This window comes from Aspergillus stella-maris, assembly GCF_047715825.1.
Source record: "Aspergillus stella-maris strain CBS 113639 unplaced genomic scaffold BDV14scaffold_3, whole genome shotgun sequence".
Classification (NCBI taxonomy): Eukaryota; Fungi; Ascomycota; class Eurotiomycetes; order Eurotiales; family Aspergillaceae; genus Aspergillus; species Aspergillus stella-maris.
In genome coordinates this window covers 409,568-423,896 of record NW_027396797.1, presented here as the reverse complement: position 1 = coordinate 423,896, position 14,329 = coordinate 409,568, and the positions used below count along the sequence as shown (strand labels likewise).

General features: G+C 52.2%; 7 protein-coding genes across 7 annotated transcripts; 1 reads left to right on the top strand and 6 right to left on the bottom strand.

The window, feature by feature from the left end:
- The first annotated feature begins 16 nt into the window (after positions 1 to 16).
- BDV14DRAFT_65928 (glycosyltransferase family 8 protein) lies at positions 17 to 1,656 on the top strand. The gene is made up of 3 exons (XM_073777243.1): positions 17 to 308; positions 406 to 844; positions 905 to 1,656. The coding sequence occupies exons 1-3, from the start codon at positions 251 to 253 to the stop codon at positions 1,395 to 1,397; spliced, it is 990 nt and encodes a 329-aa protein (XP_073632922.1). The 5' UTR covers positions 17 to 250; the 3' UTR covers positions 1,398 to 1,656.
- Positions 1,657 to 4,286, bottom strand: BDV14DRAFT_65915 (translation initiation factor 2A). Its single transcript, XM_073777242.1, has 5 exons — positions 4,138 to 4,286; positions 3,994 to 4,063; positions 3,866 to 3,937; positions 3,181 to 3,818; positions 1,657 to 3,132 (listed from the first exon to the last, which is right to left on the bottom strand). Exons 1-5 carry the CDS (start codon positions 4,160 to 4,162, stop codon positions 1,916 to 1,918), a joined length of 2,022 nt encoding a protein of 673 aa, XP_073632921.1. The 5' UTR covers positions 4,163 to 4,286; the 3' UTR covers positions 1,657 to 1,915.
- A 575-nt stretch (positions 4,287 to 4,861) lies between these two features.
- Positions 4,862 to 6,630, bottom strand: BDV14DRAFT_65912 (uncharacterized protein). Its single transcript, XM_073777241.1, has 2 exons — positions 6,122 to 6,630; positions 4,862 to 6,066 (listed from the first exon to the last, which is right to left on the bottom strand). The coding sequence occupies exons 1-2, from the start codon at positions 6,190 to 6,192 to the stop codon at positions 5,241 to 5,243; spliced, it is 897 nt and encodes a 298-aa protein (XP_073632920.1). The 5' UTR covers positions 6,193 to 6,630; the 3' UTR covers positions 4,862 to 5,240.
- A 159-nt stretch (positions 6,631 to 6,789) lies between these two features.
- On the bottom strand, positions 6,790 to 7,884 carry BDV14DRAFT_163872 (uncharacterized protein). The gene is made up of 2 exons (XM_073767107.1): positions 7,614 to 7,884; positions 6,790 to 7,512 (listed from the first exon to the last, which is right to left on the bottom strand). The coding sequence occupies exons 1-2, from the start codon at positions 7,745 to 7,747 to the stop codon at positions 7,176 to 7,178; spliced, it is 471 nt and encodes a 156-aa protein (XP_073632919.1). The 5' UTR covers positions 7,748 to 7,884; the 3' UTR covers positions 6,790 to 7,175.
- Positions 7,885 to 8,026: 142 nt separating this feature from the next.
- BDV14DRAFT_163871 (F-box protein) lies at positions 8,027 to 9,689 on the bottom strand. The gene is made up of 2 exons (XM_073767106.1): positions 8,344 to 9,689; positions 8,027 to 8,275 (listed from the first exon to the last, which is right to left on the bottom strand). Exons 1-2 carry the CDS (start codon positions 9,651 to 9,653, stop codon positions 8,260 to 8,262), a joined length of 1,326 nt encoding a protein of 441 aa, XP_073632918.1. The 5' UTR covers positions 9,654 to 9,689; the 3' UTR covers positions 8,027 to 8,259.
- Positions 9,690 to 9,724: 35 nt separating this feature from the next.
- On the bottom strand, positions 9,725 to 12,113 carry BDV14DRAFT_65883 (Zn(II)2Cys6 transcription factor). The gene has a single exon (XM_073777240.1). It carries the CDS (start codon positions 12,079 to 12,081, stop codon positions 10,078 to 10,080), a length of 2,004 nt encoding a protein of 667 aa, XP_073632917.1. The 5' UTR covers positions 12,082 to 12,113; the 3' UTR covers positions 9,725 to 10,077.
- Positions 12,114 to 12,518: 405 nt separating this feature from the next.
- BDV14DRAFT_195491 (amidohydrolase family protein) lies at positions 12,519 to 14,216 on the bottom strand (the record flags this gene model as incomplete). The annotated part of the gene is made up of 6 exons (XM_073772237.1): positions 12,519 to 12,906; positions 12,953 to 13,338; positions 13,383 to 13,443; positions 13,489 to 13,668; positions 13,716 to 13,950; positions 14,000 to 14,216. 6 exons carry the CDS (start codon positions 14,214 to 14,216, stop codon positions 12,519 to 12,521), a joined length of 1,467 nt encoding a protein of 488 aa, XP_073632916.1.
- Positions 14,217 to 14,329: the final 113 nt, after the last annotated feature.

The window sequence follows — 14,329 nt, the reverse complement described above, 5'->3', positions numbered from 1 at the left end:
AGTCGAAGTATTCAATGTTCTATTAACTTATCACTGTTTCTAAATCCATCTCATTTCTCAGCGTCAATATGCATCTTACCTAATCACCCCGCGCCGCGATCGGCGATAGTGCAATTCGCAATCGATCGGGGAATCGAATAATCTCCAAAAAGAAAATAAAACCCCCGATCTCACTCCCGCTCTTCTTTTCTCCATGTAATACAATCCTTTCCCCCTAGGAGATTTTGAATCCCCGTTATTATTACCCACCATGGTGCATTCAACAGAGCAGGAATCGCAAGCACAAGCGCAAGCGCAACCAAAAAAAGGTATCTGAGCCTTTCCCCGCCGTCTCTCTACTCAACTCCTCCACATTCCCCTCACGAACCGAATCGAACCACCAACTAACAAAACAATGATACTTAGTCTGGACAACCCTAATAACGAACCTTTCTTATCTCCCCGGCCTCTTAACACTGCACCACTCCCTCCTCAAGACGCAAACGCGCTACCCGTTCATCGCACTGTACACCCCCTCCTTCCCCGCCGAAGGCCTCGAAGCTCTTAAAGCCCGGAATATAACTACCCTCGCCGTGCCAGCGATTCAGCCGCAAAGTAGTCGGAAATACGAGGCAGATCCGCGCTTCAACGAGACATGGAACAAACTTGTTGTTTTCTCGCTGACGGGGTTCGAGAGGGTGATTCTTTTGGATGGCGATATGCTTGTCAGACGGGGGATGGATGAGCTCATGGATACCCCGCTGGACGGTGCTGAAGAAGAGGATGGAAATGGTAACAGGGTCTTTGCGGCTACGCATGCCTGCGCGTGTAATCCTATGAAGAAGGCGCATTATCCGGCGCGTTGGTATGGCACCCGCCCAACACCCTCACTAAGAGCATAGCTAACAACCCATTTACGCTCCAGGATCCCATCCAACTGCGCCTACACACCCCAACACTCACATCCGGAATCCGCCCAAAAAACCGGCTCACCGGTCACCTCCGGCGTCGGCATGCTAAACTCCGGCCTCCTCGTCGTGCGCCCCTCGCTACACGCCTACAAAAAAATCCAGTCTTACCTCTCGTCTCCGTCAAAACTAGAACAATATACCTTCCCGGACCAAGAACTCCTCTCAGAGGCCTTTCAAGAGAGATGGGTTCCACTGCCTTACATATACAACGCGCTGAAGACGATGAGGGATGAGAATGTGCATGGGAAGATCTGGAGAGACGAGCAGGTGAAGAACGTGCATTATATTTTTGCTGTTAAGCCTTGGCAGGCTGAGCTGCCTGTTCAGGAGGAGTTGGAGGCGGAGGCGGAGAAAGAGGAGGGTGATGTGCTCAATAGATGGTGGTGGGAGATTAATTATGAGAGGCAGGCACTTGAGAAGGAAAGGGGGGTTAAGGATGGGTATTGATGATCTGTCTTCCATATTTTGAGATACTGCATTTTGGATCTTGGATCTTGGAGGTTGGGATTAGTTTTTGAATTGATTGGTTGTTGGTTGTTGGATGGTGAATGGTGAATGGTATCTATCTAATATATTCATGCATCTATCATAGACTATGGCTAGACTAAATAGACTACCTAGACAAGATGAGATATGACCTGACCCGACCTGACTTGCAGGATGGTTAGGAGGAACAGAGAGAGAAGAGGTAGATAGTGAGTAGTAGAGTAATTATATGTATACCATGGCATGTACAGACAGACCTGATACATATACTTTAGCATGGAGTAGGTCAAGTTAAGTAACGTAGGTAAGTGAAGCGAAACCCAAGAGCAACAGCAGCAGTGACAAGCACAGTACCGTAACTGCTGAGCTAGATGTACAAATCACTCCGGCCCAAGGCCCGTGGCACGCAGCCACCGGGCCAGGAACCCGCCTTTCCTCAAAGCATGAGCATGAGCATGAGCGAGAACGGTAGAGCCAGGCTACTGAGCCCCCGTATACCCCAGCCCCTCCAACTCCTTACGGACCGAATCCTCCGTCTGGATCTTCTTAAACTGCGTATCCTCCAACTTCTCCCCACCAGCATGACGCATCTTCAGATCCTCAATGGCACGGATCTTCTTCAGCAATCCACGGATCTTCTTGTCGTGCAAGGAGGGGACGGCGTCGTCTGCAAGAGGCGGCTCGGCGGGGGCGGGAGCAGCGGGGGCAGCAGCAGCAGCAGGAGCGGGAGCAGGCTTGGAAGTTCCATTCGTCTGCTTGGTTCCGTTCTTGCGCTGTCCGTCCTTGGGCTTGCCGGCGTTCTCCTTCTTGGCGGGCGCTTGGTGCTCGCCGTTTGTAGGCGCACTACCCTCCTCAGCTTCCTTGAGCTTGCGCGCCTCGCGCTTCTTCTTGTTGCGCGCTGCGGACTTGCTCAGTTTCTCGGCGTTGTCGGCGCCAGGAGGGAGGGCGACGCCTCCACCCGGTGCGGCACCGGGCGGGAGGAATTCCTCTGCTGGTTCGGCTCCGGGCACAGCGCGGCGGCGGGAGCGGGCTGGGCCGTTGACGCTCAGCGAGCCGCCGGTTGCAGTTCCCTCAGGGACGTAAGCGGAGCCACCTTGGTCTTCGCGGCGGAAGGCGAGCGGGGTGCTTTGGCCTCTGGCGCCGGGGGGACGGTACGCGCCTGCGGGCTTGACGGGGGCTTTGCGGGTTGCGAGGTACGCTGTTGCTGAGGCGTGGGGCGTGGGGAGGGGGCTGAAGGGGTCGCCGAGCGGGTGCTGGGTAGTTGATTGAGGGCGCCAGAAAACGTCGTACAGCTCGTTGATGTCCTCGTTGTACAGCAGGGCGCCGGAAACATGCCAGAGGCGGAGACCATTGTCGACGCGGAGACGGGGGGATGTAGTAGCAGTGAGAATGGTCTGGCCGTCAGGCGACCACTCGCAGACGCTGCTGTTAGCAGCTTCAACGGTCGTGATCTTGTTGTAGTTCTTCTCCATGTCGTAAATGTCCATCTGGCCAGCTAAGTTTCCGAAGCCGGCGACGAGGACGAACCGGCCGTGAGGGGAGAAGAGGATCGTGTTGCGCGGGGTCAGGGGGAAGCTGTGCTTGGGGACACCGCGGACGTTGAAGATGGTTGTCTTTGCTGGGATTGTGCCATAGACGACACCGAATTCCTTGGAGCTGGGGGACCAGCTCACGTCGTGGATGGGCCCTTCGCGGTCTGTTCAATGTTAGTGCTGGACGGAGAAATGAAGTAAAGGTAACATACCCAAGTGCACACGCGAATCAAACTGCCCGCTAGAGCTCAAGAGATACAGGGTAGTCTCGCCGTAGTAACTCTTGCCCGTCTTATCGACATCAGTCTGAGCAAGGACAATCAAGCTCGTGCCCGAGTTGTTCCACTTAAGCTGGACCTTGTCGCCCTTGAAGAAAGTCTTTTGCGAAACAGGCGCTCCAAACTGCGGGACATGGAAGACCTTGACAGCAGCCGGCTGCCCCTTGCGCTCAGGAATAAAGACCGCAACAGACTGATTCTGCAGGGCCGGCGAGAGCGCAAAATCAGCCACCCCCTCCACGCGCAGCTTGTTCCAGACCCTGCCGAGGTTGCCGCTCTCGTAGAACTGCACCTCGTTGGTGACGACGCGCGCGCACAGCTTCTCGTCGGCGGTATACTGGATGTTCCAGCCGGTCTGGGACTTTTGTACGTACTGCCCGACGATGCGGTCTCCGTCTGTTTCCACGACCTGCCAAACCTTGAGGTTCTTGGTGGCGTCGCCGTTGGCGTCTTTGGAGGGGCGCTGCCATGTTATCAGGTATGTTCCAAGGGGCGAGAATCCGAGCTCGAAGACGTTCTCGGCGGGGATCGTGGAGACGACGTGGCCGACGGAGGGGTCGATGATGGTAACCCTGCAACTGTGAGTTACTGCGCATTTTATTATGTAGGGAGGACGTACTTCTCAGGCGAAGCCCAGGCAAAGTATCGGCCGCAGGGAGAATAAGCGCTACAACGGAGGTTCCCCTCGGGTCTGAAAGAAAGCATGTCAGTGAGTCATCCAATTCGTTGTCGCAACAGAAAGCATACCTCTCAAACCCAGCCAAGGGCTCATACACAGGAGACGCATCCAAAATGCCAACTCCCTTGACCGTGCGGACTGCAAAATAAAGTAAGTCAGCAATTGTCGCCCAACCACCAGGCAGCAATGCGAAAAAAAAAGAGGTCACATACAAGCAAGTTGTGTAGGAGCAGCCATCGCGATCAATCAAGTAAAAAGCCAAATCTCAAAACTCTTGTCTTGTCGTAGCGAAATGCGCGCAGAATCGAATCAACGTATCCCACAATACAAACTGAGTTGCAGTTGTGACTTGTGGATAAGCTAACTGTATGGTGTGGCTCCCCGCTAATGGTAAACACAAGCGGACGCGGTTGACGTCGACGTAGAATCGTCTATCGAAATTGTAGCAAGCGAAGAAGGCTATCGACGAGGATTTTCAGGTCTGGTCTAGTTCGCGAGGCGATCTATTTCGGTCTTGTCTTGTCTTCGTTGAGACGCACAAAGAATCGATCGAGATAAAGACGGCGGAACTTGAAGATGAATTTGGCAGGCTGAGCGAGTCTCCAGTCCAGGTTGTTTGTTTTGGGAAGTAGTCAATGCTTGACAAGTCAATGCCAGCAGGGGACAGAACAGGACAGGACGACTTGGAGGGGGGTTGGGGTGGTGAGTAGTGGGAGGAAGAGTGAGAAGAGAAGAAGAGAAGAGAAGAGAAGAGAGAAAGCTGAGACTGAGACGAGACTGAGCGGCGAAACAGAGACTCTGACCAGACTGCGGCAAATGGTCCCGATTGGGTGATCTCCATTGAGCTCTACATTTCATTACTTTCTATATAACCATAGAAGACTACTTGTAAACATTTAATTATGTATACAATGTATACTACTATAATAATTAGCAGTGTCGTTGAACTTTCCTCCACGCTACGGCTTGTTGGAGTGCCGGTGCTTTGCCACGCCGAGCGTCATCCCGATCTGCTCCACCTTGAGTAGTCTAATGTAGTGTAGCCACCACCAGGACAAATTCCAGCAAATAATATATTTGATAGTTTATCCTACAATAAAAGACCACCAGCTCAGAAAAAAAAAAAAAGAGCAACCTCCCGAAGAACTAAATATCACAATCGCACAGTATGAGTCTTAGACCCGATCGCGAGGTTTCGTTTCGTTTCATTTCATTTCGTTTCGTCGAGAACAGCAAGACTCGCATAGCCCAGCAAACGCCTGGTAGAAGTTCGGTGTCACCAGTCAGCACTACCTCCTTAGCAGCCTGGTGCAAACTAATACTGCCTCTCGCCAGAGAAACTCTCCGTCCCCGGCGTAGCAAGCCTCGGAGTCCGCGCAGTCGTATCAACAACATCCGCATCAAACGTCATCCCATCAACCATGCGCGCATCCTGACCCGGCTCCGGCGTCGCAGACGCAGACGCACTACCCACATACCCCTGTTGACCGTAACCCGGAGTAGAAGCCAAACTCGCCTCCCCCAAATGTGGACTATAAGGCGCCGGCGCCCCAGGGACAGCGCGGCTGCGACTCGGGCTCCCGATTGAACTAGGTCGTCCAGACGAAGAAGTCCGTCCAAGTCCAGGATGCGAAATCGGACCACTGATTGTACTAGCCGCGCCTTCACCAAAGCCAACAAGGCTAGCGTCGTCTTTATCACTGATGTTCCCGACACTACTTGCGTCCCCGTCATCAGTGGGATCCTCGCTCATTTTATCCGCGTCGAAGCCAAAGGCGTCGCTTCCAGAAGCCCAGGTTGTACGTGCGCCAACAGAGCCAGTCGCGCTCGCGGAACCGACTGTGCTGCGCTCTTTCATTCCCGCGCCGGAGTCAAAGTAGCCTGGCGTATAAGCCAGATGCGAAGCGCCAGTAGGTGTGTGGCTGCCCCCACCCGCTCGCGCTGTAGCAACTCGCTCCAGACCAGCTAGGCGGGAGATACGATCGGCGCGCTCGGCTTCGAGGGTTGTAGTTGAGGATAGCGAGGCGTTGGAGGACTGGTGGGCGTGGCGGGCGTGAGGGTGGGGGACGCCCTGGTGGCCGTCTTTTATGGCGGTTGTGGAGAGGGCGGAGAGGGAGGTTGTTGTTGAGTTGGGGGTGCCTCTACACAACAGTCAGTTAGTAGTGTCTTAGAGGAGGAGGGTGGGAGTAGACGTACGGGCCCATCTCAGAGGGAGTGACCGGTTCGGAGGGGGGAGGGGGGAGGTTAATGAGGGTGGGAGTCGACATGTTGGTGGTGTAGCTGTCAGTAGGTGAAGTGTGAGCGAGGTATGCGAGTGATTGCAAGTTCAAGCTTTCAAGCTGCAGTAGATCTGCTCGATCGATCGGGGTGGAGGACGATTTAGACGAGGTTGAACTATAGTTGGGCTGAGATCAGGCCGAAGCAGGGCGGGTGGATGTATCGATATCCACAAGTGCTGAGCCAGCAGAGTAGGAGGTAGGTAGTTGAAGGAAGTCAGTTAGTGATAGAGAAAGATAGATAAAAGTAGTAAAGTAGTAGGTAAGTAGGTCGAGATCTCGAGTGTTCTGCAAGCGCAGGCCGCGGTTTTAGAGTTCCAACCCGCAGCCAGTCACTTGAATGTCTCAACCTGTCACACAATGTTCCACTGTAGATCTCACTTGTTGCTAGTCACTGGATTAGATGGATGCAATGGTGGACTCTCAGATCAAGGTCGATTAAGTAGTTGGTTCGCCTGGAGTTGTCCCCATCGATGGCTTCGATGCGTGCGGTGATGACGTCATCACGTTAGAGACCTCGACGCCTCACTTCCCCTGACAGACAAAGAAGAGTCATCAAGTCGTAGTTCCTAATAAAATGGGATATCAGCTAGATTGATGTAATCGCTTCATGTATTGTTTACCATTGGCGGTGGAAATCTGTGGTGAATAGCAGAGTATGCTCTACCGGTATACTCGGGCAGGTATAGAACGAGCCAGACACAGCAAAGTTACACTGATATGCAGCGATGACCTGGCTATGAAATACACTGCGAACGACATACTCTGGGGTAGGTACTAGGTAGTGAAACAGGCCAAATCATTGAATATGGAGCAAACTATAATTGCTACACAGCACCAGGAAATATATAATCGAGTTCTCCGATCTACTTAGAATAGATCTATATCCACAAAAAGCAATCTACCTCATCCTCCAGCTCCAAGAACAACACACAATCTCTCCCCCCCTTCCATCCAAAACCAACAAGCACAATCTAAGCCTCCCGGAAAATAACCTCATCAAAAAGCACATGTCCCGTATAACTACTCCCCGAAAACGTACACCCCCCCACAACATTCAACACTTCCCTCTCTCCCTTCGCCGTATAACTACCTTCAAGGGTGTACCACTCATTCGGCGTATCAACCTCACTCGCAATTGCGCCGGTCGTTGCATTATTCCCGGTATACAGGTACGTAGAGCAGTAATTTGCGCCTCCTTGGCCTCTCGTTCGGGTTTGGATTGAGATGTTATATGTCACGCCGGGGGTTAGGTTGGTTATGACTTGGGAGATTGTGTTTCCTCTGTTTCCTACGGCTGTTTGGAGGTCGCTACCGCCATATCTATTAGTATAGGTAGGTTTTGGTTCGAGAATTGGTGGGGGTTAGATAAGTTGGGGGCGGAAAGGTAAGAAAGATAGACAGGGTCATACAGGTAATAGTCCCCCTCAAAAGCCTGATAGTCTGCATTGCTCGCAACAACCTCTGCGACGTTCGCGGCGTGCGGTGTCCATGGTGACAGAACGCCAGATTCGAACGAGGGGTTTTGGATGAGGTTTAGAGCCATCTTTACTTTGGTTTCTTTTCAAGGTGATTGTGGATGGAATGAATGGGAATGGGGGTTTTTAAATTTATGGGATGCCCGGGGAAATCAGGGTTTATATGTACGCTTGCAAGTGAAACAAGGGCCAAAAGAACAAGAAATGATGGGGCTGTTTGGGGTCGAGATCCTTAGGCCCTGCCGATCTAAATGATGGCTAATCAGATGCTGTTTACACTCTTCAGCTGGATCTTTCTTGTAACAATGTACTGTTGTACCCGGGGTTCCGGTCTGTGCGTATTGTTTGATGCTGATGCTATTCAGGGACTAGATTGATGACACCATGCCATTGTCTTACATTCAGCCCGACATCCTTCAAACCCATCCAACCAGATTACCATATTTTAGTAAGGCCACCCCGCTGAACCGCCTGAATCGGCGATTGAACGTGACTCCTAACTAGCCCTTGAATCCACCAGGTAACCTAACCTAAGCTTTCGAGCACCTCCGACTTGAGACATCAAGCGCTAGTCCGAGTCTTAGTTCTCGTACGCACTGCCAATATTAGCTTTTGTAATCTTTCACTGCAAGCTAGGCCTCATTACAATCAACAGGTGACATACTGCATCAGCCGCAAGAAAGACGGGCTCATCATCCGATCCTGCTTAAACCAGTACTCGTCGACAGTCGCATAGCAGCGTCCCAGGTGCCTGGTAACCCTCACTCGTTTGGTCCTGATCGTTGTCTGGTTCTGTCCAATTCCTTGTCCTTGGCCTTCAGGTCCATTCTCATTTTCAGCTGCAGTCTGAGACCTCACGCGCCCAAAGTCATCGTAATCATCCAGTAACGCGCCCCTCTCGCTCATCCGCACAGCCCAAAGCAGATTATACAGCGCATTCTTAAATCCCTTGGTAGGCTGCCAATAGAGAAGCCATTTGTCAAGTGGGACAATATAATCCGTCTCCGCGACGAGCATGGGATTATCGGCGCCCCCCTGCATGAATATAACGGTCTTCAAGTTCCCCGCGACCAGCCCATGTCCATCAATCGAACACTCATGAACCAAATACGGCCTCCTCAATTCCTTCAATACATCCCTCGTTAGAACGATATTAAGTGGGCCCCGGCCGTCTTCCCCCCCTGCACTAGAAACCTGACTGTAACGGGGTTCAACGGTGCGAAAAGAATTCTCCAACCCTCCCATTGAAGACGGCCCCTTCCCCTTCTTCATCCGTCTCAAACACTGGACGATCCGCGCCTTATCGCGGATTGTAAGTGAGATGCAGGGGCATATATCGACGACCCCAGCTTCACTCCAGCAGTAGTCGCGGTAGACCATTGGGCCGTGGTAAGTTGGTTGAGCGAAGGATTCGCGGTGGTGCAACTTCATGCATTTGACACAGTACTTGAGCCGGCGGTCTTCGAGGCGGAGGAGGAGTTGGTGTCGCGTGTAACCTAACTTGCCGAGGCCCGCGTTCCTGGCGTAGTGTCGAGAGCCTTCTTTGATATATAAAGAAGAGACCGGGCGCAGGTCCAGGTTAAGGGGCGGAGTACCGGAAGGCGACTCAAGCAATTCAAGCTGGTAAAGTCTTGGAAAGCGGAATTGTTCGTGCTCGAGGACGGCGTTGAAGATGAAGTGGAATGATTTGCAGGTTAGTGCGAGACAGGCTTGGTCGAGGAGAGGCAGGAGATCGAATATTTGTGTGAGGATGTGGATGGGAAGTTTGGATAGGCTTGTTCGGGATCTGCATAGTTTTCGGCGGAGGAGTTGGATGAGTTTTGTTAGGACGCTGGTGTTGTTGTAACTGTAGCTGTAGCTGGAGCTGTAGCTATCCATATGGTACCCATCTCTATCGGGCAAAAGACGAGTAGACACATCAAACATTATGTTGTGTGTACTTGGGTGTCGGCCCAGGTTGTGAGATGGGTTCATGACGGTGAGTTGCGGCGGAGGGGCGGAGGCGATGCTGTTATTGAGGTGGGTGGGATGATGGAACTTAAAACCAGAGATGAGGAGGCGACTGAGAGAAACGCGTGGCGGAGGTCTGTTCCTTGATGACTGGCAAGGTTAAGGTTGTTGTTATACCTTAAATCAATATCGAAGAGTAAGCATTCACTGTACGAAATGAACGTGGATCGGCCAAGGCCAGATCGGGTTGCTGAGCTTTCCAAAAAGCAGATAAGCTTTATCCCTGGTAGTTCATTCATAAGAACCCAGGGTGCTGATGATAGCGCGTACGTAAGGTTTCTTCTCAATCCCGGCGATAAAAGCCTAGATACCCATACACATTGCTGATTGTCGAAAGAAAGTAACGGATGAAAATCTTCGATTTCCCCAGACAAATCATGTAGAAAGATCAAGCACCAACCCAAGGAAACCCCGCCGGACTCAACCACTGCTCACAGGGCACATCAAAGAACAAATTTCCCAGTTCAGGAAAAGGACCCCATACACCAGCATCCTGCACTGAACTATGCTCCTGACTAAGGGGACTCACGTCTTGCAAGCCAGGACCGGTGCCTGGATCGGAATGCAAGTGCAATTCCCCTGCCATAGGGGCAAGATGAAGCTGCTGCACCACCGGTTCCAGAACACTTGCGGCCCTTGCGCATACCGCACTCCGAGATGCATTGGAGATCAAAAGGTCGACGCAATGGAGGACCAGATTGATTGTCTCGGGGTTGTGGCTGATGGCATTCGCGGTTCTGCCCTGGTTTCCATACAGGATGAACAGTGTCGTGATTGAGAAGAAGGCGAAGAATGAGCCTAGTCCATCGACGTACCATCGGTAGCTGCGGAAGATAGCGTCCGAGGAGAGCTTGAGAAAGTTGGCGAGGATGGTTGTTGCGGCGGCTGAGCAACATGATGACGCTGTATCGTGCATCTGGGAGTTTGCGTTTGATGTGTTCGTTGAGAGGAAGGGTCGATATAGCAGGAGGGTAAGGAGGTTTGTGTAATTTGCGAGGATGTAATAGTGAGCCTGATGATATGGCTCTAGCTCCATGTTCTGCGTACCGGCGAACCGGGTTGAATGGCATTGCTGCTCATATGCTATTCTGCGCTCGAGTGCTGAGATTGTGGCGCTGTCGGCGCGGGCCGAAGGAGAGAGTTGGCAGATGTCAAAGGCGAGATTGTATAGGCGGAATTTGTAGAGGAGGTAGGTCATTTTGGTAGGTGCTGCACCTGGCTCCGTTAACTCACTGCTCCTCGGTGGATAGCCGGCTGGGGTAAGTAAATCTTCATCTTCAATGTCAGCTGGGAGGTCGACGTGCGCGTCAATCAGGAAGGGCATGATGTTGCCGAGACACGTATTCTGGATTGTATACAGCATCTGCAATGCGGCCCAGCACCGTCTGCGCTCTTCAGCTTCAATGCGACTGACATTCAGTCGCGCCGGATCAACAGCACAACCAATTGCAACAGCGATGTGCAGAGTCGTACCGAGGAGAGACCACGCTGGACCTTGGGCATGGTTCATCGCGTAGATCAGAAGCACTAGCGACTGAACGGTGCAAAGATTATGACGGAACATGAAATTGTCGGCCGTAAGACAACGCATTGCCGCGCTTCTGTATTTTGCTGATAAACCGCGAATATTTGCTCCAGGCGATGGATCGCGACCGAGATGCATGAGTAGGGGATCGCTATCATCGAGCGCAGTGATGGCCAGACTAAGGATGACGAAGAGCAGAGCCAGGAATGGCAAAGAGACTGCTTTTGGGTTCTGCATAAACTTTTCGTACCGAGCATGAAAGGTCGGATCGTGCAGGATATGAAAGAGAGGCGAGAAGACTCGAAAATATACCGACTTGAGCTCTCCTAGCTGCGGAAGGGGTGGGAGCATGTCCAACAGCTCGTCGGAAACAATATTGCCACCAGGCTGGTCAAAGAAAGGAAAGCCGGTCGGACAGCCTGGAGTAGATTCGTGCATTGCATCGATGAGGTGCGAATCTCCAAGATCGTTGGAGGGAATAAATCGGACATGATTGGAAGGCGATGTGACAAGACGACCGGATTGATGAGCATGCCCGGATTTTTTCGGTGACTGCGCGACCACATAATTCGAAGTAGCTGGACTCGACACTGGAGACGGCAGGCGAGTCTCGGTCCGTTGATTGAGAAGGGCGCTTGTTACTGCTATGTTCTGTCTGAGTAAGTCTTCCAGCGCAGAGACGTTGCCAACCAGTCTCTCCGAGTCGGGCGATCGCACAACATCATAGGGGTCCTGGCGGCGGAAGCGACAGCTGGAGGCATAACCGCGACGAGCGCATGTATCGCAGGGAGAGTGAGAGTTAGAGCTGATGCACCTGATCTTGCGCTGGCGACAGTTTTCGCAGCTGAGAGGGAGTCGCTTTGACATTTTAGAGTGGAAGGTGGAAGGTGGAAACTGGGGAAGACTGCAGTGGACCGCGGATGGAACGGGGGATGGCCTCTTCTTATGGGGCTGGTGGGGGGTGTGGCCGCTAAATCTGGGCGCCACTGACCCACTACACTCGCTAGGTGCCCAGTAGGTAGAGATACCCAGACTCCTAGGATTTAGGCATTATTGATCCCTAGCGAACTGAGAAAGGTGCGACCCCTGACTCTGGTAGAACGAAAGGAACGACCTCGTCTTCTCGTCAGTCGCCAGTTAGGGCAGGAGAGGTTTAAATGCCCATGGTACCTACTAAGAACTACCCCTATTATTTGGCTACTAGATTTCTCCCGCCGGCTTATGGCCTACAGATTATCCTACATCCAACCCAAGAAAAAGAAATAACCTGCATAATGGTATCATAGCACAAACTTCAAAAACGATCAATAAGCTTTCTGCATCGGCGCCCTTATCTCCAACTCATCCATAGCTTGCGTGATCCTCTGCGTGAGTTCCTGACTCGCCGCTGCATCCGGTACAAGCAGTTCTCTCCGTCCAGCCTTGTGCACTCGCCCATTGATCATGATTACATTGAGCTTGGAGTGGTTCTGTAGGATGGTAATATCATCTAGCGGGTTTCCATCTACCACAACGCAGTCTGCGAAATTACCCGCCTTGATCTGGCCCATTTCATGTGATCGCATGAACAGCTTGGCTACACCGTATGTGGCTGCGATGATGGCCTCGTGAGGCGTGAAGCCAATCAGCTTTGTGAAGTGCTCGAGGTCGCGGGCGTATGTGCCATGGGGTGTCCAGGCAAAGCCATAGTCACTGGAAAGTTAGTACTCTTCAATTTTTCCATGGGAATAATGCTTACCCTCCAGGAAGAACGGCAATCCCTCTTCGGTGCATCTCCCTCAGTCCCCGAATGGCAGCCTCGAGTTCCTTCTTATACCCGACTTTCTCTGCGGCTTCAGTCGCATAGCCAAAGGCGCTCGCCTCGTACAGCGTCGCCCAGAGCCAGTTGATGGCAGGAACAACGACATGCTCCGATTTCTTCTTCTCCAGTGCGTCCATGCCTTCTTCGTCGATGTATGAGCCGTGGTAGATGATTTCTACACCGTGCTCGACACATTGTCGGACCGAATCTCGCGCTCGAGCGTGAGCACAGAGTCGGATGCCGTGCTTGTGAGCTTCGTCAACACAGGCTTTGGTTTCTTCGTCGCTGAAGTAGCAGTCCATCGCGTCGCGGATTTCAGTAATCTAAGCTCTTAGCAGAGAACGCTGGTGGGCTCTGGATAACGTACCGACTCTCCGGACATGGACAGCTTGACTTGATCTACGCCCAGCTCGACATGTTCGCGGATACTGAAGTCATTAGAAAATTCATAGACTACGGGACAGAAAACTTACACCTTCCGCATCTCCTCCGGACCATCGGCATACGCAGTAATCCCCGGAACGAGGTCTCCATCGCTCCTTGCCATCTCCTGGCTGTTGGCAAGGTATCGAGGACCAGGAATATCTCCTGCATTGATCGCATCTCGCACAACAACGTCTAGTCGTTTCTTAGCGGCAGCAGCACCAAAGCACCTGAACTGTCAGCTTTACTCGCAAAACACCAAATGCGCGGAGCGTACATGGTATATCCTGAATCGAGAAAGCATTTTGCACTTCGTGCAGTCAGCAGCGTGTGCTCCTCAATCCCCAGTTCACCCAACCGACCAAGGTCTCCTCCATTCCAGCTAAGATGTGTATGCGCGTCTCCAAGTCCGGGAATCAGGGTACGGCCTCGTCCGTAGAATACTCGGACTCGAGGGTTTTTGAGCAAGTTTTCCTTTTCGGGAACCTCGCCAACGTGTGTGAATCTCTCCCCTGCCTCTCTATCAGTATATGCTTTAGTTTTGAAGTTTGGGAGACATACCGGTGATCAAGACATCACCTTTATACGGCTCCCGCCCGGTGGCATCGATGATGTTCACATCCGTGATGAGGATCCTCGACTCCGGATGCGTACCGGCGATGCTGTAGTCCTTCGGCTGCAGCTTCTTGTCAAACTTCAGTTGATCAATGTATGCGACATTTCGCGGCGGACCGCTATACGGCTGAAGCGGATAAGCCGGCGAAGACCAAGACGACATTATGAATATCTCGAAGTTGATTAGACGAAAGAGGGCTCCAAAACAACGGCGCCGGAGCTGGGTAGGGTATATATACAGCACAAGTATCAGACAATCAGCAGGTAATCCTTGCA

Bases quoted from the DNA above. Each gene is read 5' to 3' on its own strand.
- BDV14DRAFT_65883 (XM_073777240.1), bottom strand. From the start codon at position 12,081: ATGTCAAAGCGACTCCCTCTCAGCTGCGAAAACTGTCGCCAGCGCAAG.
- BDV14DRAFT_163872 (XM_073767107.1), bottom strand. From the start codon at position 7,747: ATGGCTCTAAACCTCATCCAAAACCCCTCGTTCGAATCTGGCGTTCTG. The intron at 7,513-7,613 runs GTATGACCCTGT...ATATGGCGGTAG, and splicing joins TTTGAGGGGGACTATTACCT to CGACCTCCAAACAGCCGTAG.
- BDV14DRAFT_65915 (XM_073777242.1), bottom strand. From the start codon at position 4,162: ATGGCTGCTCCTACACAACTTGCTT. The intron at 4,064-4,137 runs GTATGTGACCTC...TTTATTTTGCAG, and splicing joins TGCTCCTACACAACTTGCTT to TCCGCACGGTCAAGGGAGTT. The intron at 3,938-3,993 runs GTATGCTTTCTG...GCTTTCTTTCAG, and splicing joins CCCTTGGCTGGGTTTGAGAG to ACCCGAGGGGAACCTCCGTT.
- BDV14DRAFT_65912 (XM_073777241.1), bottom strand. From the start codon at position 6,192: ATGTCGACTCCCACCCTCATTAACCTCCCCCCTCCCCCCTCCGAACCG. The intron at 6,067-6,121 runs GTACGTCTACTC...ACTGTTGTGTAG, and splicing joins ACTCCCTCTGAGATGGGCCC to AGGCACCCCCAACTCAACAA.
- BDV14DRAFT_163871 (XM_073767106.1), bottom strand. From the start codon at position 9,653: ATGAACCCATCTCACAACCTGGGCCGACACCCAAGTACACACAACATA.
- BDV14DRAFT_65928 (XM_073777243.1), top strand. From the start codon at position 251: ATGGTGCATTCAACAGAGCAGGAATCGCAAGCACAAGCGCAAGCGCAA. The intron at 309-405 runs GTATCTGAGCCT...AATGATACTTAG, and splicing joins GCAAGCGCAACCAAAAAAAG to TCTGGACAACCCTAATAACG. The intron at 845-904 runs GTATGGCACCCG...TTTACGCTCCAG, and splicing joins GCGCATTATCCGGCGCGTTG to GATCCCATCCAACTGCGCCT.